Source organism: Elephantulus edwardii, unplaced genomic scaffold (genome assembly GCF_000299155.1).
Source record: "Elephantulus edwardii isolate Elephantulus edwardi_28Jun2011 unplaced genomic scaffold, EleEdw1.0 scaffold00032, whole genome shotgun sequence".
Taxonomy (NCBI): Eukaryota; Metazoa; Chordata; class Mammalia; order Macroscelidea; family Macroscelididae; genus Elephantulus; species Elephantulus edwardii.
In genome coordinates this window covers 10874523-10896451 of record NW_006399782.1, presented here as the reverse complement: position 1 = coordinate 10896451, position 21929 = coordinate 10874523, and the positions used below count along the sequence as shown (strand labels likewise).

At 40.6% G+C, this 21929-nt stretch overlaps 1 protein-coding gene across 1 annotated transcript in view; it reads right to left on the bottom strand.

The window, feature by feature from the left end:
* The window catches only part of HGD (homogentisate 1,2-dioxygenase), an 85684-nt gene that overhangs the window by 45726 nt on the left and 18029 nt on the right, over positions 1-21929 (bottom strand). The window contains exons 3-5 of the mRNA XM_006884315.1: positions 15319-15390; positions 14079-14167; positions 6131-6236 (exon numbers count right to left, since the gene is read on the bottom strand). Coding sequence (XP_006884377.1) covers positions 6131-6236; positions 14079-14167; positions 15319-15390 — 267 coding nt within the window. The remainder of the gene's footprint in view (positions 1-6130; positions 6237-14078; positions 14168-15318; positions 15391-21929) is intronic.

The following is a 21929-nucleotide window of genomic DNA, read 5'->3' as shown; positions in this document are numbered from 1 at the left end:
AAAAAAAAACAAAACAACCCAACAGGCAAAATCAAAATATATACAGAAAGGGTTTAAATTAACTAAGGTGGATTGTGGATGAAGTGTTGGATTTGGTCTGTGAAAGGTGAAGACATCCCCTTCCAAACTCCAACTGGGCGGGTAGCCTCTGCTAGGGTTAATTATATGTATTCACTTGGCTAAGCTATGCTGTCTATTTATTTGGTCAAGATATTACTATAAAAGGGTTTTTAATGTGATTAACTTTATAATCAGTTGGTTTTACATGAAGGAGATCACTATTAATGTGGGTAGGCCTCAACCAATCAGTTGAAAGCATTAAAGAGCAAAAATTAAGATTTCTCTGAAAAGGAGGGATTTTTGTTTTAAGACCATAACATAGACATTCAGACTGAATTTCTAGCTGCCAGCTGACCTATACATGTTAAACTAAAGACTTAGTATCAACTCTTTCTTGAGTTTCTAGTTAGTCTGCCCTACAGATTTCAAACTTACCAGCCTCCATTATTACATGAGCAAATTCTCTAAAAGAAATCTAAAAATTCTAAAAGAAAGCATTTTATATAGGCATGTGTATGCATATACATTTGTGTGCATAGATAATGTATATGAATTTATGCGTATGTGCACACACACACACACACACACACACACACACACACACTGGCTCTGTAAATCTGGAGACTTTTAACTGACACAGTCTCCAATCCTCCTCGAAGTGTATAAAGATTTATGTGATGACACCATATCCTGTGATGCCTTTTTGGAGACTGAATGCCAAACTAGAGGAAACCATAGGCAGTTCTCAGAATTTCAAATTCCCAAAGAAAATTATTGCGGATACTTGGTGAAACTGATGAAGTACTGAGTTTGGTCTGACAGGTAGAGACATCCCTCTTCAGGCTTCAGCCATGGAGGACTGTCAGGTACGAATCTAAATATAATCCTCTCAGATGTTCTTGGTGAGATTCTAAAGTACATGTATTGGAAGAGATTATGTAAGGGGAAAGTGGTGAATACAGATTGCTGTGCTTAATTAATGAAGCGTAAAATTAGAAAGAGATATTAACTTGTCAAGAAAGTGTAAATGAAAATACAAAAGGATAGGTTTCACAAGAACAACTTGGCTGTGCCTATCAGGACAAGGGAGCCAGGCTGGCAGGCGGGACAGGTCGCAGAGCTGAGAGTGATGATGCTGTCACTTTCATGGAGCGAGAATTCAAGAGCTGTTATTGAGTGCTGAGACACATCTGTGCCAGAGAGTGCGAGCACAAGGTCACAAACGTGCAGAGGAGATATTAGAATGGGAGTACATTTGGTAGTCACCTCAGAGAAAGTGTTTGAGGATTTTGAAACAGGAGACATGTAAAGTGTAAGGTCAGAAATGTATTTACAGGAAAAGATAGAGGAAACTTTAGGAAGCAAGCAGGAACATTTCATGCTGCAGTTTTAATGGGATGAAGCATGGGCTAATAGGTTATCTCTCATCTTATTCCAATTCCCCTTCAACTGGCAGGGCCTTGGTACAACTTGTATGAACATTCTGGCAACCCTGACTTCACCTCTATTTTGGGTCTCATCTGAGCTCCAAGCCTCATAGAGTTTTATCACTTTCTCTTCCCCACTTCCAAAATGGCTTGCCTCTGGAAACTCTATGAATAGTGCTCAGGTCTTTCGTTCATAGGGTCGCTATGAGTCATCTACAATTCGACGGCATTTAACAACAATAACAACGACAACATAGAGAGAGCTACGTTGGCCTAGTGGACAGAAAATTATGCTACCAAGCCCAATGTGGGTGATTTTAATCTGCGGCCCTCAGGCCTGGTTTAAATTGCTTTTTTTCTGTCATTCTTCTAAGTGGTATAGCACTGGTCTGTGGATGGCTGTACAGAGGTAACTTGTGGTTGCTGTGATGCTAAACACTGTGACACTGATGTGCTAAATGTGATAAGGTTACCCATGGTGGACAGTGTTTGGTGGAGCTTTCTGGTTAAAACAAGCTTGAAAGCAGGAGTGGCATCCACTTCTGAAATGGCTTGCCTCCGGAAACCCTATGAATAATGCTCAGGTCTTTTGTTGATAGGTTTGATATGAGTCGCCTACGACTTGATGGCACTTAACAACAACAATAACTTCCCAGTCCAGCTCTAATGGCTCTGTGATAAGAAGTTGCACTTCTAACACGAAGATACGTGGGTTCATAAGCCAACGGCCTCTCTACAGAAGAAAGATGGGCAATCTTCACAGGTGCAATTTACTGCCTCTGAAAATTCTCTAGAGGGGAGCTATGGATTTGTTCTGACTTGGCAGTAAACAACTATGACTCTGTTCTGACTTTATGGTAAACAACAAACAATAACTTCCTAGACCAGGGTTAGAACTGAAAGAGGGGTGGGACTACTGAGGCAGCAGCTGCTTGACCATCTAGCTACCTTTAACACTTGGCCTCACTTGCTTGTCTCATGAGGACTTGTGTTTAGCTTGAGCCCAGGACTCTGCCCATTCCCTTAAAGTCCAGTTGACACCCAAATGAATTACATGTCAAAATCCAATTTTTTCAGTATTATGGTAATTCTCATTTATTTTTTATTAATGAACTCATGTTTAATAGCAAGATTTCTTCTATGAGAGAAGTTAAAGGATAGATACCTATGCTTTATGGATTAAATGCTAATCAGGCATTTAATACACACTCTGTCTGAGAAGTGGGGAAGTTATCTGGGTAACAAGTTTGTTTTTTCAGGTGGCACAGGAAATCTTCACCTAAATTTACTACAATGCTCTCAAGCAAATCCAGAGCTCATATTACACAGATAAAAAGAGTGGTTGTAAAACCAGTAAGTAAGATGAAAATCAAGTACAAAAAAATCTCAAAAATCCCTTAAATCGCCTGTAAAGTATAGTATACATGGCTTTGTGTGTGCTGCTCAGTACCATAATTCTTAAGTACACCAAATTTGAGAACTATTGAGCTAGACTTAAGGAAGGATTACAGGAAAAGTCCACAGTCTCTGGTCTGCCTCATTGCTGTAAGCACAAAGAAGACGTAAATAATACTTAAGCCCAGAGGAAAAGTCCGCTCATCACTAGACCGAGAGAAGGAAACTCTGAGGCAGAGAACAGAGCACCTAGGTCTGACGAGAATGCAATAGATAGCAATCTGCCCCCACAATCAGATTTATAGAATCCAACTCTGACAATGAACTTCCCATCCTCCCATCCCTTTACCAGAGAGCCTTTCTTCAGATGTCAGTACTGAATGGTTCTTTTTGGGTGGTTTTGTTCTGTGTGTTTTTCATGTTTTGTTTTTCTATATTGTATGAGAAGTTTAGATTTCAAAAACGCATGGGTGTTTAGGTATTTTCCATGGCCTATACAATTTCTACCAACTGTTACAGTCAGAAATTGACTGAACACATAACCAAGATGCATTAATAATAATGGGTGATTAGAATGCGAAAGTTGTGAACCAGGAAGAAGAATTAGTAAAAGTCTGAAAATATGGACTTGGTGACAGAAATTATGCTGGGAATAGAATGATAGAATTCTGTACAATCAATGATTTATTCCTAGCAAATACCTTTTATAAGAAACATAATCACAGGCTGTAACACATGAATTTCTCCTGATGGGATGCTCAGGAGTCAGATCCATTATATCTATGGAAGAATCATTGGAGAAGTTCAATATCAGCACTGAAAACTAGGCCAGGTGCTGATTGTGAAACAGACCATCAACTACTCACATGCAAAGTCAAAGTAAAGCTAAAGAATATCCACAGGTATCAAAATTTGACCTGGAGTCTATCACCTCTGAATTTTAAAGCCATCTCAGGAACAAGTTTGAGGCCTTGAACACTAATGATTGAAGATCAGATGAGCTGTGGGAGGATGTCGAGAGTATCATTGATGAAGAATGCAAAAGGTCAAATACAAAGAATGAAGAAGAAAAACCAAAATGGATATCAGAAGAGACTCTGAATAATACACTAGAGTGCAGAGAAGCTAAGGTAAAGGGAAAAAATCATGAAGTTAAGGAGCTAAATAGAAGATTTCAAAGGGCAGTTTGGGAAGACAAGGCACAGTATTATAATGAAATGTGCAAGGAGCTGGAGTCAGAAAATAAAAAAGGCCAAACTCACTCTGCATTTCTTAAGCTTAAGGAATTAAAGAACAAATTCAAGCCACAAATTGCAATACTTAAGGATGCTGTGGACAGAATATTGAATGATTCAGGATGCATTAAAATGAAATGGAAGGAGTATACAGGGTTATTGTACCAAAAAAAATTGTATAACACAGAAGAATTTCAAGAAACAACATATGATCAAGAGGCAATAGTGATGAAGGAGGAAGTTCAGTCTGCTCTGAAGGACTTGGCAAAAAAATAAAGCCCCAGGAATTGATGGAATATCAATTGACATATTTCAACAAACAGATGCTGCCCTGGATGTGCTCACCAAGTTGTGACAAGAAATCTGGAGGACAACTACCTGGCCAACTGACTGGAAGAGATCTATATTTATTCCCATTCCAAAAAAGGTGACCCAACAGAATATGAAAATTATCAAACAATATCACATACATAGGGTCGCTATGAGTCGCAAGCGACTCTACGGCACATAAGAACAACAACATCACACACTAGCAAAATCACTCTGAAGATTATCCAGGAATTAATGGAATAGTACATTGATAGAAATAGAAGCTGGTTTAAAGGAAGTCATGGCACTAGAGACATTATTGCCAATGTTAGATGGATATTGACAGAAAGCAAAGAGTACCAGAAGAATGTCTATTTGAATATGCAAAAGCATTTGACTGTGTGGAACACAACAAATAGTGGCTAACCTTGAGGAAAATGGGAATCCCAGAACACTTGCTTATGTGAAACCTATACTTGAACCAGGAAGCAGTTCTCAGAATAGAGCAGGGAAACACTGCATGGTTCAAAATCAGGAAAGGAGTGCTTCAGGGATGCATTGTCTCCATATCTTTTCAATCTATGATCTGCAGAAGAGATTATTCGGGAAGCCGGGTTTTATGAGGAGGAATGTGGCATCAGGATTGGAGGAAGACTCCTCAATAATCTATTTTATGCCGATAACACAATATTGTTTGTCAAAACTGAAGAAGCCTGAAGCACTTGACACAGAAACTCAAGGTTTGTAGTCTTCAATATGGATTGAAGCTCAACATGAAGAAGACAAAGATTTTCCCCTTGGGCCAATCTAACCATGGTAGATAGAGAAGAGATTGAGGTTGTTAACAATTACAGCTTGCTGGGCTCCACAATCAACACTCTTAACACTAGCAGTCAAGAAAAAAGATTAATTGCATTGGAAAAATCTGCTGTCAGGGACCTCTCCACAGTACTGAAAAGCAATTATGTCAGTCTAGGAACTAAATTGTGCCTAATTCAGGCAATGGTCTCCACAATTACTTGCTATGCAAGTGATTACTCTCTAGATGGATAATGACTAAGGATGACAGAAGAAGAATTGATGCTTTCTACCTGCGGTGCTGGAGAAGAGTCTTGAACATACCATGGACTGCCAAGAAAACAAATAGGCCTGTCTTGAAGAGGATAAAACCAAGTTTCTTCCTGGAGGCTAGTATTTTGAAGCTCTGGCTCACATACTTTTGGCATGTGGTCAGGAGTCACCGGTCCATGGAGAAGGACATCATGCTCAGAAGGGTGCAGGAGAGGAAGACCCCAGATGAGATGGATTGATACAGTTAGTGGGGCAATGGGAGTTGGTGTGTCAGAATTAGTGAAACTGGATCAGGACAGGGCAGGCTTCAGAGCTGCTGTACGTAGGGTCTCCATGGGTTCCAAGCAACTTGACGGCACACAACAACACAACAACAAAACAACAACATACAGTTTCCATTAGCTCAACTCATCTGGACACTCTTAGCAAACGTGAACCACTCTCATGCCCTCCTAGATACACACACATGCACATATAAGCAAGTGGTTAAAAAAAATGGCAAAATTCCATCCAAGTTTGGGAAAAAAGAACAGATGTATTCTAGAATTTATTTTTTAGTTGTCTGATGTCTTTGAAACCTACATCTGATTTAAATGTTTATTTTAAATTCACTAACTCACAGGTCCAGGTTACCTGGTTAGGATCTGGATCAACTTCGTCCCAGTTGTGAGTGACATGCCCTTGGTCCACGGATTCAAAGGGCTTGTGGGAAACTGAGGGCAGGATCCTATAGAGCCAGCTGTGGGAAAACAAGGGCACATAAAAATTTATGGTAATCAATTGAAAAATGGGCACAGGATATGGACAGACACTTCACAAAAGAAGACATTCAGATGGCGAACAAACACATGAAGAAATGTTCAAAATCCCTAGCTCTAAGAGAGAAGCAAATCAAAACAACTATGAGATATCATCTCACCACAGTAAGAATAGTAAAATTTAACAGAACAGCAAACATTAAATGCTGGCGAGGTTGCAGAGAAGCTGGAACACTTATTCACTGTTGGAGGGAGTGTAAAATGGTGCAACCACAATGGAAGGCTGTATTGCTTTCTTAAAAAGTTGCAAATAGAAATACCATTCGACCTAGAAATTCCTCTACTGGGAATTTACCCTAAAGAAACCTTAACTGCCACGTAAGCAGATATATGCACAGCCATGTTTATTGTGGCTCAAGTGCCCATCAACAAGTGGATAGAGAAGCTCTGGTATATTCACACAATGGAATACTACACAGCATTGAAAAACAAGGAACTCATGAAATACTATGCAAAGTGGATGACCCTAGAGGACATTATGCTGAGTGAAATATCTCAGTCATAAAAGGAAAATATTGCATAGGGCCACTGTTGTAAAATGGGACTGACATCGGGGCTGAGGGAAGACAGAGAAAGAGGGGATGAATGATGCATACTGCATTGAAACAGATGAGGGAGAGAACTGTTTAAAAGGGATGTATGATTAGGTATTATTGTCATGACAGGAGTCCAGAATGAAGGCTACACAGTGCAGTGGACTTGGGGAGAGGGATTACATAACAATGAAAGAGTTTTTCTTTTACTTTTCAAGGAAGAGTGAACTGGGGGAGGGGGGGAGGAGTGGGCAGGGAGAAAAGTGCGACCGTGAATGACTGGAAACTCTAAGTCTTTATAAACTTTCCTTAAAATTAATAAAAAAAATTTAGGGTAGTGTTATAAGTGATATACATTGGTCCAGGAAGGGCCACATTGGTAAGTGGTACACATTGGTCCACATTGGTGCAGGAAGATATTCAAGTCAACTGAGATCTTTAAAGTGAGAGGCAATGGCATAAACATCACTTCTTAATAACCCCTGCTGCCCATAGCCCTGGTCTCTCCCCACCTGTCCAGTCCACCCATCACTCTTCAAACTGAGATTCTATCTCTTGGTTATTTGCCTGCTAACAGAAAAATGAATAATTGTGTTTTCCAATAACAACTAAAAATGTAATAGAAGAACTTTGACAGAATGCCTAGGCCAGAAAAACTACAGAAGCACATTGAACTACAAATCAGAGAGTGTTGTTATTATTATTATTATTATTACTTACCTAGAAGGTGAGCACAAGGAATTCTGTTTAGATGAAAAGTATTCTGGACATATGAATCAAAGAAAAGTAAAGGGGAAAAAACCACACTACCCTAACAATAAAAAAAATCACACTGCTGTCCCAAAGGTGGGCTGAGGAAAGATGGGAAATATGTTCCTATATTATTTACAGCCTCTTAAAACCTATTAGAGGGCCAGCTGTGAAATGGTTCTGCCTCAACAGCACATAATCACACTAGTCACATGAGTCCAAAAGACTAATGACCATGGGAACTTCAGTCTCTATCATCCTCAGACCAGAAGGTCTACATGATGCCCAACTACCACTGCTGAGCACTGTGAAAGGGGTCACTGCCAATAGAAGACCGCTGATGGAGTGCGAGCTCTGGTGGCGTGGTCTGTCGGAGGACGCACTGCTAAGCCAAAGGCTACGCCTCTATGGTGGTTCAAATCCAGGAGCTCCTTGGGATGAAGACGATCAGTCTCCTCCTATGTGATCTATAGCCTCTGAAAACCTGTCGAGGGGTCATTTATGAATTGGTTCCAACTTCATGGTAATCAGCAGGGGTTTTGTTGTTGTTGTTGTTGTTTGAGATACAGTGGGAGGAAATATGGAACCAAACACAAAATTATAAAAAGGCCAGACTTATTTGTCCGACAGAGACTAGGGGAATATTTGAGATTATGATCCTTAGTCACCTTTCAAATTTGGAACTGAAATCAGCCTTGTGATTCAGCTTTCAGCCAAACAACAGACAAGCCTACAAGGTGATCAATAACTCTAGGGAGAAACACACTTGGAATAACCATAAAAGATAAAGAGGGCAGCATTTGCTTTCGGGAAAGATCAGAAAGCAGGAAGGGGTAAGAAAGAGAATGAATGGAAACTGGTAACACAGAGAGGTACTAAGAAGAGTGTTGTTACAGTGTGGGGATTAAAATCAATGTCACGAAACAAGGTGTATGCATTGTTGAATGGTAAGCAAATTTTCTGTTAATTTGCATTCAGATCATAATAACAAGTTGAGTTTTTTAAAAAAACTTAAAGAATTGGAGGTTTTTGTTATTTTAAAATAGAAATTCATTTTCCTTTTAAAATTCTACAAATTAACATATCAGTGGTAAAAATAATCTAATTTTGAAGGTTCTAAAGAGAAATATCTCCTCTCCTGTAATTCCTCAAGGGATACTTCTTAGAGGTGTCAGAGCTTGAGAATTTTCTTGTAAAACCTCTCATAGTTCCAGGGTATATAAACACAAAACTGCCACATCATTGTAACACTTTAGCTTCTGCCAACAAAATGTGGGACACCTTTGCAAATATCCTCACCACTAAGGTGCGGTTGAGCTGACTCCACCTCATGGTGAACCCTCATGTATCTGAGTAGAGCAGCATTTTCAATGGCTGGTTTTTCTAAGGTAGATTGCTAAGCTTTTCTTCAGAGATACCTCTGACCTGTCTTAAACCTCCAGCCATAGGCTAGCAGTAAAACACATTAACAGTTTGCACTGCCCTGGAACGCCTGAACAATAATATTTCACTTTGTATTTTGTATTTACTTTATTATGAATAAGGTGGTACTTGTTATGTACTGTGGAGTCACTTGCAACTCATAGCAATCCTATGTACAGCAGCTCTGAACCCTGCTCTACCTTGTTCCAATCTTATTGTCTCTCACACCTAGCCATGTTACCCCAATCACTGAGTTAGTCTATCTCATCCAGGGTCTTCCTCTCTTGCTCTGTCCCTCCACTCTTCCAAGCATGATGTTCCTCTCCAGTTACTGGCCCCTCCTTGGAATATGCTCAAAGTATGTGACACGAAGCTTCAGAATCCTTTCCTCCAAGGAGCAGCCTGGTTTCATTTTCTCCAGGACAAACCTGTTCTAGCAATCTACGGTATATTCAGTACTCCTCCAGTACCACAACTCAAAGGCACCTTCTATTGAATCTTTTAATGTGGTTAGAGCCTCTTTGCATTTTTCCCCTCTGTGAATTACTTGCTCTTTTCCTGTTGGATTACTTGTCTTTTTTGTTATTATTTTAAAGATATTTAGTCTATAACAATTCTGTATTCCAAATATTCCTGTATGTACTTAGGCTTTCCTAAAGCACATTTATTATTTTTTGAAATAATTTTCTGTACTTGGAATGGCCTGAACCTAAGATGTCCCCTCTGGAGCCCTAATCTCAGATCTCAGGAAGGAAAACACTCAGGATAGAAGATTGTAATGAAGGACCCTGCTGGGTACCAGTGAGAGAAACTTCCAGATGCTGAGAAAGACGCTGAGACTCCCTAAGTCCTCATTAAGACCAACTCCTTCCAAAAGCCTTTACCCTGACAGGGTCCAGGAAGGAGGGTCCTACTTCTGTCAACGAAAAGACACCTGACTTAAGAAGCTTTTAAGCTTTGATCATTTAAGTTCAAAGACAATTTACTTCAGAGATGCGGTTAACCCGGCCTGACAATAAGCCACAGGGGGGCATCAAAGATAGATTCCTTTTCATTTCTTTTTTTTTTGTTATTATTATTACTTTATACTGGTTTACATAACAACAACATACAAAATTCATAAAGTTCGGAGATAGATTTGTTTAACTTCTGCTGGAGCTTTTTAGCTCTCCATGCTATAACTTCAGATCTTTGGCTACAGGCCAAACGTTAGAATAAACCAGGTGTCTTCCAACATCCTGGGGTTGAGAGCACGTGTGTGTATCTTAGAGCAGTTGTGTAATCCTGGGCAAGTTAATAAACATTCTTGGTCTCAGAGTTCTCCATCCTTATTTCTTAGGTTTGTCTGAGGGGTCAGAAAGTGTATGAGTCTTTCAGTATTGTTTGGCGACTGGAGAGTTTATGAAATAGGAGCTTATAGATTAGAGTAGCAAATCATTTGACTTTCATCATGGTCTGGAATTTCCACCTGGTTCTCTCTCCTACCCCTTAACTGCAAGATCCAAGAGACCAGCTAACATGAGATAAAAACTAACCCCAACAGAAGATAGTTTTGTGGTAGCCTTGCCTTCTATGGTATGAATGAGTGATAATAAACTGGAAATGTGTGTGTGGCCTGGTCAAATCTTCTCATTAGTGATTCTGAGCATTTTCACAAAAAATTCTTGTGGATATCACTAGAGAGTTTTAAAGAGATGTGTGAACCATACCGACCTAATGTCCTTTGTTTTTTAGCTGAGTCTATAAAATTCCCCAGGCAGCCCTGCATTGCCCTGGATGGAGATGGAATTGTGATTCAAGGAGCAGTGCCAGTTTCTTAATGAAATCCCAGCAAATCCTTCTCAGTCCTCTGAAACGGTGAGCTCAACTCCTGCGATCTGAAGATACTGCTAAACAGTGGGGGCAGGCAGCAGAATCTGGAGTCCAGATACCCAGTTAATGGATGGGCCATTAAGTCAGAGATAGTTATGGAAGCTCAAAAGAAAAGGAAACCACTTGTGGCTGTTGACTTGGAACCATCTAGACTCCTAGTGGACCCTTCTGCAGGTTTCTGAGGCTATAAATTGTGAGGAAGGAGATTGCTCGTTTTCCCCACAGAGCCACTGCTGGATTTAAACCACCAGAGAGGTGCCACTTTGGGGTCAGCAGTACCAGTCCCCAGAGGCGAAGCCACCAAAGCAGTCATGGATATGAGGTTGCCATAAGAATGAACAAGAATTATCTTGTCTGTGTGCTTACCTTGCTTTGACTTGGATAATTAACCTCTAATTGTATTGATTTTTTTTTAATAGACTTGGGACACTTCTATCTCTCCTCTTCTCCCCATGCACATGTCTACTGGGAGTCAGTGTTGATATAAACATTGTCACACAGCTCCTACTGTATTTCTCACTCAGCTCTCAGACAACCAGTTAGAAATAATCTAGTATTGAAGCAGAACCTTGGCTAGAGTTCCAATAATGATGATGGTTATAATAACAACAACTCACATTAAGTGACTATTCACTGTGTGCCAGGCCCTGTGCTAAGTAAGACCTTTGCAGACATTCTTCTTCTTCATTGTTGTTGAAAGCATACACAACAGAACATATACCAAAGAATTTCTACGTGTCTGTTTCAGTGACATTGAGTACATTCTTCAAGTTGTCCAGCCATTCACATTCCACTTTTTAAAATAGCTCTTCTACTATGAACATTGACTAAATGATCCTTAAGTGTCCACTCCAACCTTTATTGTTGCTATTACCAGTAGCTCCCACAGAGATAGTTCTTCAAAATTCACAATTCTCAAGGCAAACGTTCTTTACTACATCAGCTAATTTACTGTTGGGTTTAAAGAAAATAGTTAAAGAATTATTAAAGATTATTTAAAGAAGATAGGAGAGGAGTGAAAAATTTTTTTTAAAAGAAGATAAACAGGATATTGTTACCTTACAGTTGAAAGACTAGCCCAGGGCAATAGTTTTGGAGGTTCATCCAGCTTCCTTCTCTCAATCTATCTCTCTTATGTGTACACACACACACACACACACACACACACACTCTTCCATCAACTTGGGACCAACTCATAGCTGACGCTCCAGCAGGTTTTCAAGAGGCCGCCACCTTTTCTAATGAAGAGCTGCTGGTGGGTCCCCACTGCTAGGGAATGCCACCAGAGCTCCCACATCTCCTCTGTAAGAAAGATCTTTTAATCCGCACCACATCTGTGGAGTAGGTGCTGTTATTATCTCTGCTTTACAAGTGAGAAACTAGAAGCTCTGAGAAGGTAGATGATTCACCCAAGGCTATGTAGCAAGAAAAAGAAGGTGTCAAGATTTAAACCCAAGGGGCCTGGCACTGCAGTACACAGGATCACAGGGAACAAACTTCCATTTTTATAGGCCATGTTTGGGAGAGTGAAAGGATGGCGCAGGAGAGGAAGACAGTCAATAAGATGGATCGATTCTGTGATTGTGGAGGTGAGAATGAGTCTGTCGGAGATGACGAGGTTAGCACAGGACAGAGCAGCATTTAGGGCTCTTGAACATAGGGTTCCTACGGGTCACAAGAGACTTGATGGCATATAACAACAACAATCGTACTATTGTGCCTAGTATTCCATTTGCTTCTCAGGGGGAGCCTGTGTAGTTAAACACAGCCCCACTCACCAAGCAGTGCCGGACCGCCTAGCCTCCTCCCGGAGTCCCCAGTGGAAGCAGCAGCCCTCTTCACAGTCTAAAACTCTTACGAGTAGGTGCTGTACTATACGTTTAAATCACTACACCTACTGTATCCAACTTGCCCCATAGGAGCTAATCAAGGAAGCAAGTTCACTGACCTGACTTGTAGGATTACAGCAAACACGGACATGACATTATGTGCTAATGAATGTGCTAGTTTCCCAGCAAAGGCAAATTCCAGAGAGAAAAGCTTTATTCATTCAAACCACAAGGGGTCTTAATACACGCTCTTTCAACTACCCAAGCTTGAGCGATCTAATGCTTTTCTGTGAGATACATAATGTCTGCAGTCAGCTGGGGAAGATATTGCTCTGAATTTTCTAAAATTTTATTTACTCATTATTTTAAAAACAAATGAAAAACTCTCATTCAACTGGACAATCCTAAGGGTAAGGACAGACTATCAGAAACTCTCTCCTATGTTTAGGTGGAAATTTGTGAAGGGAATCAAATATGCACGTTTTCCAGGTCAGGTGCAGGTCCTTCCACACCTCCCTCCCACCAGTGTCTTGATTCTGTTAGATGATGGGGGCCACAGAGGTATCTTTCACCCCCTTTTCCCAGACTTCCCTGGCTATGGGCCTAGAAGAGAGCAGATGAGAACAACTTGGGCAGCCCTGGGAGGCTATGGCTCGGCTGTAGACACTATCCTCTGCCTTTGGCCATTGCTATCCCAGTCTGCAAGTTAGAATTCATCTAAGCCTTGTACCTTCTCTTTGCAATTACTTGCTATGCATCAGAGAGCTGGGCAATGACTAAGGATGGCAGACGAAGAAGAATTGATGCCTTTGACTTATGGTGCTAGAGAAGAGTCCTGAACATACCATGGACCACGAAGAAAACAAGTAAGTCTGTCTTGGAGAGGATGGAACCAAGTTTGTCCTTGGAAGCTAGGATTTTGAAGCTCCAACTCACATACTTCGGCCATGTGGGCATGGGGGACTGATCCTTAGAGAAGGACATCATGTTGGAAGGATGGAGGGACAGCACAGGAGAGGAAGACCTTGGATGAGATGAATATAGTAACTGGGGCAATGGGGGTAGGTGTGTCAGAATCAGCGAGACTGGCTCAGGATAGGGCAGGCTTCAGAGCTGTTGTAAATAGGGTCGCTATGAGTTGCAGGTGATTCCACGACACATAACAACAATGTTGTTTTGCTTATAAAATTTGTATACATTGTATTTCACACTATTCTTCATTCACATTGTGTTTCATACAATCATTCTCATGCATTATGTTTTATTAAAATTAATTACCATTGCACTTTGCCCATCATTACCCTGTCTTTTCTCCCAGATCCTTCCCATTCCCTCTCCTGCCCCCTAATCCTTATACCTTCTCTTATTGGAGCTCCTTGGACAAGTGAAAGCAGATCCTGAGAGCTGCTCAGCATACAGGTTGTAGGGGCAGACCTGAGGATTATTCTAAAACAAAGGAGACAATATTTCAAGTAGACATCATGTCAAATGGAAAAGTATCTGACATCACAATCCTAAGGGCAAGGACAGACTCTCAGAGACCTTTTCTTCTTTGTTTATATGGAAATTTGTGAAGTGAATCAAACATGTATGTTTTCTAGAGCAGGAGTAGCTGCTTCCTCACCTCCCTCCCACCAGCGTCTTGATTCTGTTTGAGGATGGGGGCCACAGAGGTACCTTTCATACCCTCTTAACAGATGTCCCTGGCTAGGGGCCTACAAACACTTCAGTGTAGGAATCTTGTCCCCTGTTCAAGATGCCCTGGACTATTGTAATTGTGGTGCCTCAATCCATTTGTGGTGTTGTAGTATTGCAATGAGGGGCTCTATAAAGATCCCTTAGAAGTGAGAATCCCGTACAAGAAAGCCATCCCCAGCCCATACAGACTTCTTGTAATTACTTTTCCAATGTCTTAGTCTCTGGTTATGAAAGTAATGCTTTCTTAATATACAAAACTTTTAGAAGATCCTGCATTACCACCCAGAAATAATCCAATGCTACCATATTGGTATACTTCCTTCTATTCTCAACCCCCCACAAATGGGAATCCTACGATATAGGCAGTCACATTGTCAGGTCATTTTTTTAAAGGAAACACTGTATCATGCACATTTTTTTTCATACCATGTAATACTTAAATGTTGAAAAATGGTTTGCCATTTTTTAAATTTTTGTTTCTGTAAGCAACACTAGTTTTGTAAATGGTAAACCAGTTTATGTAAATGGTTTGTTTTAGCTTTGTACATACATTTTTTTTTGGAGAATCTGATTATTTTCTTCTCAATGTTCATGTCTTAAGCTAGTACAAGGAATTACAAGGAAGCCCCTGGACCTAGCCCTGAACCTCTGGGATCCTCTTGGAAGTCCTAGAGCTTGTCTTACTATTTGGGGTTTGATGGTTTAGCCATAAGTAATCACCAAGCCAACTTTAATCTTTGTATTACCATTGGCCTGTGTCCACTTACTTAATGGCTTGGGGAAATGCCTGGACCACTCACTGGCTGAATTACAAGAATCTTGGTGGGCAGAGGGGGTGTGGCCTGATGGTTCATCATTCAGGTCTATGATACAGAGATATGTAAACTCTTCATGCATACCTGTCCTTCTGGCAGGGCTCCTGGGCAGCGAGGATCTTCAGAGGCACACTCGTTCCCAAATCCTGAAATGTACTGCAAGCAACAAAGAAACAAATGCCATCCCATTAATGAGACTTAAAGAACATTTCACAGTCATGGAAGTGTTTGAAATGATGCTCCATACTCGGTATCTGTGTCATGTTTTGTCATGTGAGCCATCTAGGAAAGACAATATACTCTCTGTGAATTACAAGAGGGAAGAGGAAAAGGATTGACACAGTGGCTGAACAATGGGCTCAAGTACAAAGTGATTGTGAGGACAATGCTGGGCTGAGTAAGGCTTTCTGATGTTCATGGGTGGCTACAAATCGGAGTTGACTCAATGGCATCTAATAGTATCAAGAAGCAGTTAATTGAGATAAGAGTGCAGGATATTCCATGGACGTCTTACCCGTTAGCTGAACTTGCTTCATTTATGGGCTTCTTCTTGATTACCCAATCCCAGAGAGCGCCAGAGATGAAAATGGCTCTGGCATCACCTCAATTCCAAATTAGTGGACTTTTCCTGGGTTAAGTTGCAACCTCCCTTAGCTTGAGGCTTCACTGCCTCTCCGTACTCTGAAGCAAACAATTGTTAAGAGGCTATAGTTTCAACCTGACAAAAATCAAAACAAAGCACTGAGAGAAAGCTAGCTTTCCAAACTGGCCTGGCTGCAGGCCGAGGTCTGCATTATCTGGCTCCTCTGTGGACTGCTTGTGTACACATTAGTGTTTGCATAACTTCATGATAACAAACCCAACTCAAACTTAACTCCTTGCCATTGAACTGGAACTGACTCACAGCTGACCCCCTCGCAGGTTTTCCAAGGCAGAGGAGAACATTGCCCATCTTTCTCTCCAGGAGATCCTAGTGGGTTTGAACTGCCAGCAGGGCTGCCGCCATTGCATTAGCAGTGCAACTCCCTACAGACTGCAGTGCTTAAGAATTTGAGCAGCTTTCTGAGGAAGTGTCAGCCTCTTCACAACGGTACAAAGGAGTCTGCACGGATTGCCTTTCTTTAAACCCAGAGCGGGGAAAAGCAAGTGGATTACTCAGCAAGGTACATTAAGAGGAAGGAGCCTATGAAATTCACCCTTGTGTACCTAACACACCTTGTTGTTATGAGCTGTCAAGGTGCAACCAACTCCTAGTTGATCTTCCAGTGGATTTTTTTCAGAGGCTGTAAATCACACAGGAGGAGAATACCCGTCTTTCTCCCGCAAAGCAGTGGTAGATTCTAATTGCTTGCTTTTGGGTTGGCAGCACAACTCTTATTTACTCTCTGACATCTCTGCTGGACTATTAATTTCATGAAGACCGAGAATACTGCAGTTTTGTTTAGCCCTGTGCCTGACCCACAGAAGGTTCACAGTAGATACGCTGGTTTATGTAGTCCACTGGTCTAGAGCTGATTCTACTGTATGTGTATACTGCTAAAAATGGAGTGTAAGATGGCATAAGGTTTCAGATTCATTGTTCATAGGGTCTTTACGAGTCATCATTGACTCTGGCATGTAACAATATAAGTGGAGTTAGACTTGCCTCTTCTCTAACTTAAGGAATTAGCTCTTTCTTATGCAAGCTTAAGGATGACAGAAGAATTGACAGCTTTGAGCTGTGGTGTTGGAGAAGAGTGCTGAATATCCAATAGACTGTCAAAAGTACAAACAAGTCTGTCTTGAGACAGTGCAACCAGAGTGCTGCTTGGAGGTAAGGATGGTGAAACCTCGTTTCTTATACTTTGGGCATGTCATGTTGTTGGTGGGGGCGTGGTCATTCTTTGGAGGACATCAAGATAGATTGATTGAAACAGTGACTGCAGCAATAGGCTCAATATATTAGACATGGTGACTGTGGCACAGATAGGACAGGGTTCAGATCTGTTGTTCATAGGGTTGCTATGAGTTGCAGTCAACTTGATGGAACCTAACAATTACAGCAGCATGCAAAACATGCAAATGCACACACATGTACACACACCCTACAATAATTTTCTCCTTACTAAACAATTGAAACTATTTCTATGCTGCCTGTGATTCATGGTAACTCCACACATGCTAGAACAGAGCTCCAAGGATTTTTCAGTGGCAAATTTTTTGAGAGTTCATCACTAAATTCTTCTTCTAATGAGGCTTTGTGGGGAGACCTGAACCTTCAACTTTTCAATTAGTAGCCAAAGACTTAATCATTTGCACCTTCCAGGAACTTCTTATCTTATCATAGTTGTTCCCAGCAGTTGTTTTAACTACCCTTCCAACAGAAACAGTCCAGAATGACAGGAGTACAGCTTTGTTCAGCGAGTGAAATGCCACCATCTGAACACGTCTCTTTAAGAGACGTAAGGAGGATGGGAGTGGGCGGAGGGTCGATGCTCCAGGATGCTGGGAAGAGAGAAGGATGAGCTTGATGCACATGCCTGGATGTGGGAGTGAGGATCAGGCACACAGCTGACTATATTTGGAAGGAACATCAGATGTGAAATGTTATGACCTAGAAAGTAATGGAAGTAAAATTATTCTTGTTGCCTTCAGGCACAATTTTCTGTATATTTAAAAATCTATCAGCATGAAAAACATGACGTTATATTACCTACAGATTGGTTAACAGCAGTGGCATGAAGTTTAGAACGATTTCTTTGGGGAAATGGTAGAGAACTCCAAGCACTCTGACCTTCCACTGAACACAATTTCCTTCTCTCAAAATGAATCTCATGCTCGTCATCAAAAGGATTGAATTTGAGCTGCTGAGAAACGGTAATGACACGAAATTATATGAAATTCTGTGAAATGGAATTTCAGACCAGCCTGAGAAAGAAGCCAAGGAGGATTACAGTGCCTACTATTTGTTCAACTACCACATTGGTTGTATCTGCAAGAAAAGTGAAGCAGGCTTGAGTGCAGTTGGGTGCAGCTGAGCTTCTGACAGGCACTGGTGGAAGTACTCATTAACCTTCCCATTCTTTGTAATTGGTGCCCTCAGAGCAAAGTCCAGAGATAGATACGTGTTAGGAGCAAGAGAAAGAGGCTTTGTCTCTGTCTGTGCTGTGTTAAATAAAAAAGCGAAAGAACAGCTGTTGGTTTGGAAGGGTGCCACCCAGCCCTGGGAGGAATGTGAGTTCAGAATCTCTTTCTCAATCTTGGCTGCGGGCATTCATTGGCTGAAGAAGAGGGTGGAAACTGGAAACTGCTGAGTCAAATTTGCTGAGTGCAAATCAATTGGTTTTTCCTAATCTACAGAGAGGAAACATTACAGATGAATTTGTAATTTTTTTTTTTGCAAAATAATTAAAATAACGTGTACCTCAACATTGAAGGCATCTTAAATCAAGGAAGCTATAGTCTTGCAACTGGATGCATGAGCTCGAAGACATTTCACTCTGGCTGTTTCTGTGACTGTGTAAAATAGACTTCGTACAAAAAGATAAATGAATCATTAACATTAGGCAAGTGTATTTGTGTATTTTCTTCAGAGCAGATTTTGGAATACTTTGATCCAACATGAAAACACGATTTCCTGTCTTTCCAAGAGAGGATTATGTGCACATTTTCTAAACGAAGGAACAAATTACTGAGCTCCGTGTGACTTCAGAACCATCAGTTCTTTGGCAACTCATTAGTATCTCATTCTCACCTGGTCCCCAGGACACAATTCACTTGTCAGAAGGATTTTAGGAGGTGATTTCTCTTGACTCTGAGTCCAGGCAACACCCTGACGAGATGAACAGATGGTGTACCTCGCTTCCTCCTTTTAATTCTCCCCCCCAAATTGAATTTTTGCTGAAAGTTTACACAGCAAGTTCAGATCCCTCTAGACAATATGGACACCAGTTGTTCAGTGGCATTAATTACACTTACACAATGATGCGATGCGTCAACCATTCTTTCGTGTTCTGTATGTTCCCTGCCAATACTCCACTTCTTCTGTTTCCTTATCTTCTCATGTTTGCATCGGAATAACTGTTGACTTTTTGATTCCATATTGATGGCTTTTAAGTAGAGTCTCACTCCTTCATTTTGTGTGCTACTGTTATTTCCCTCAAGGGTGATTCTAGTTACAGGTTTAAAGAGTCTTAAGGTGTTCTCTCGCTTGACTGTCTACTGTTTCAGCTTGCCTGTTGCTTTTGTTTGCCTTAAATTAAGAATTTCTGTTCTCTTCCACATTTTCTTCCCACTGGGTCCAGAACGATCTACTGTGACCCTGGGCAGAACTGGCAATAGTGGTAGCCAGGCACTATCTAGTTCTTCTGGTCTCGGAGTAGCTAAGACTGTGACCTATGTAGACTTGCTTCTTTGAACTTCTGGTTACCATCTTATTATTTCATTCCTGGTGAGCTGAGACCAACGGTTGTATTTTAGATATGTACTCCCAAATTTTAAGACCTCAGGTGCTACTTAATTAGGGTTAGGATTAGAGTTAGGATTTTTGCAAACTGTGACTCTCAAAAGAGCGAACAGGTGTGTCTTAGAAAAGGTGAAGCTAGAGTGGTCTTTGGAGGCAATGATGGTAAAGCTTCATCTCTCATACTTTGGACATATTGCTAGGAGTGGTTATTACGTGGGAGAGGATATCATGCTTAAGAAGGTGGAGGGAGAGTGAAAGAGAGGAAAGACCCCAATGAGATGGACTGATATGGTATCTGCAGCAATGGGTTCAAGTGTGTTAGAGATGGTAGGATGGCACAGGACAGGACAAGATTCAGATCTGTTGTTCACAGAGTCACTAAGAGTCATACTCAACTATACAACACCTAACAACAACAGCAACATGCTATATCAAGGAAGCTCTGGTGATTTAGCGGTTAAGAGTTATACTGCCAACCATAAGGCACAAGGTTCAAATCCACCAGCTGCTCTGTGGAAGAAAGTTGTGCAATCTCCTGTGTGATTTACTGCTTCAGAAAACCTGCTGGGGGCTGGGGGTCAGCTATGTGGTCAGCTATGTGGTCAGCTATGTGTCAGTTCCCACTTGATGGTATATAACAACAATACTATTTCAACTGACTGAGTTGCACCATTTGATTATGGACATAAGTTTTAAATACAGTCTTGTAAAATATTTGTTTATGCCTATGGAGTACCTGTCTTCAGTGAATATATGTACCTGAAATCACATATTTGCTTTTATTTATATTAGCAGATAATTCTATCTCTTCACACTCTAAATCACTAAGGAGCCATGATGCTAGTTTGAGGATGAAGGTGTGTCTGATTGCTAAAAGCTAGACAATGAATAAAGATTACAGAAGAAAAAGTGATAGTTTTGAAATGTTGTTATGTTGGAGAAGAGTACTGAATATCCCATGGACTTCCAAAAGAACAAATAGATATGTCTTGGAAAATGTGCCACCAGACTGCTTCTTGGTGGTAAAGATGATGAAGCTTTGCCTCACATACTCTGGGCATGTGGCTTGGGAAGACCATTTCTTGAAGAAGTACATCATACTTCAAAAGGTGGAAGGTGGCAAAAGAGAAGACCCTCAACCAGGTAGATGGACACAATGACTAAAGCAATGAGCTTGAGCGTGTCAGAGATTGTGAGGTTAGGATTGCACAGGATAGGACAAGTTCAGCTCTGTTGTTTGGAGGTTCACTATGACACCTAACAACAACAATAATATTCTATATACTATTATACCCATCTATATGTGCTCAAATTCTAGCTGTTCTGAGCTCCTTACATCTACATTCAGTGTTATATTTCCCATTATCCTTTCCTAATCCCAAAAATATCATTAGAACCTAAAACAAACTTTCCATTCCTTCTCACATGTAACTACCAATGAACAGTGATTTCTTTCTGTATATCTATTCTCATTTTTAAAAGGATTATACAATATTTTTCCTTACATGCTTGACCTTTCACTTAGCAATATGCCCTCCAGGTCCATCTGGGTTAAATAAAATATGTTTCAAAGACCTATCTTTGCTCTTTATGGTTGTGTTATAGTCCACTGTTTGCAGGTTCCACAAATTGCTAATCCATTCATCTACTGATGTTATTTCAGTTGTCCCCATTTATTAGATATTATCAATAAAGCAGTAATGAGTAAAGGTGTGCAGATGTCTGTTTATGTCATTTAAAAAATAGTATTGGAGTGGCTGAATAAGAGTGCAGTTCTATTTCTAGTTTTTTTCAGAAAATACCATACTGATTTCCACAGTGGTTGTACCATTTTGCAGTTCCACTGTAAATGGACAAGAGTTCCACTTTTCCTCATCTGAGCTAATATCTGTTGTTACCTGTTTTTCTTTTTTCTCATCAATGTGATTTTAACTAGGGGTAAAATAGCATTTCTCTGTAGATTTGAGTTCTAGATCTCTACTAGAAATGATAGAGTTTATGAAGAAGAATATGGCTTTAGGGTCAGAGGAAGATTCATTAACAGGGGTGTTCCTTGAAAGCAAAGAAAGTGAAGCTTCATCTCTCAAACTTTGGGTCAGTACTTAGAGAAGGACAGCATGCTGGGAAAGGTAGGAAAGCATGTTGGGAAAGGTTGAACACCAATGTAGAAGAAGACTTTCAAAAGATAGAGTGTCATAGTGACTATAACAATGGGTTCAAGTATATTAGAGATAGTGGGGATGTTACAAGA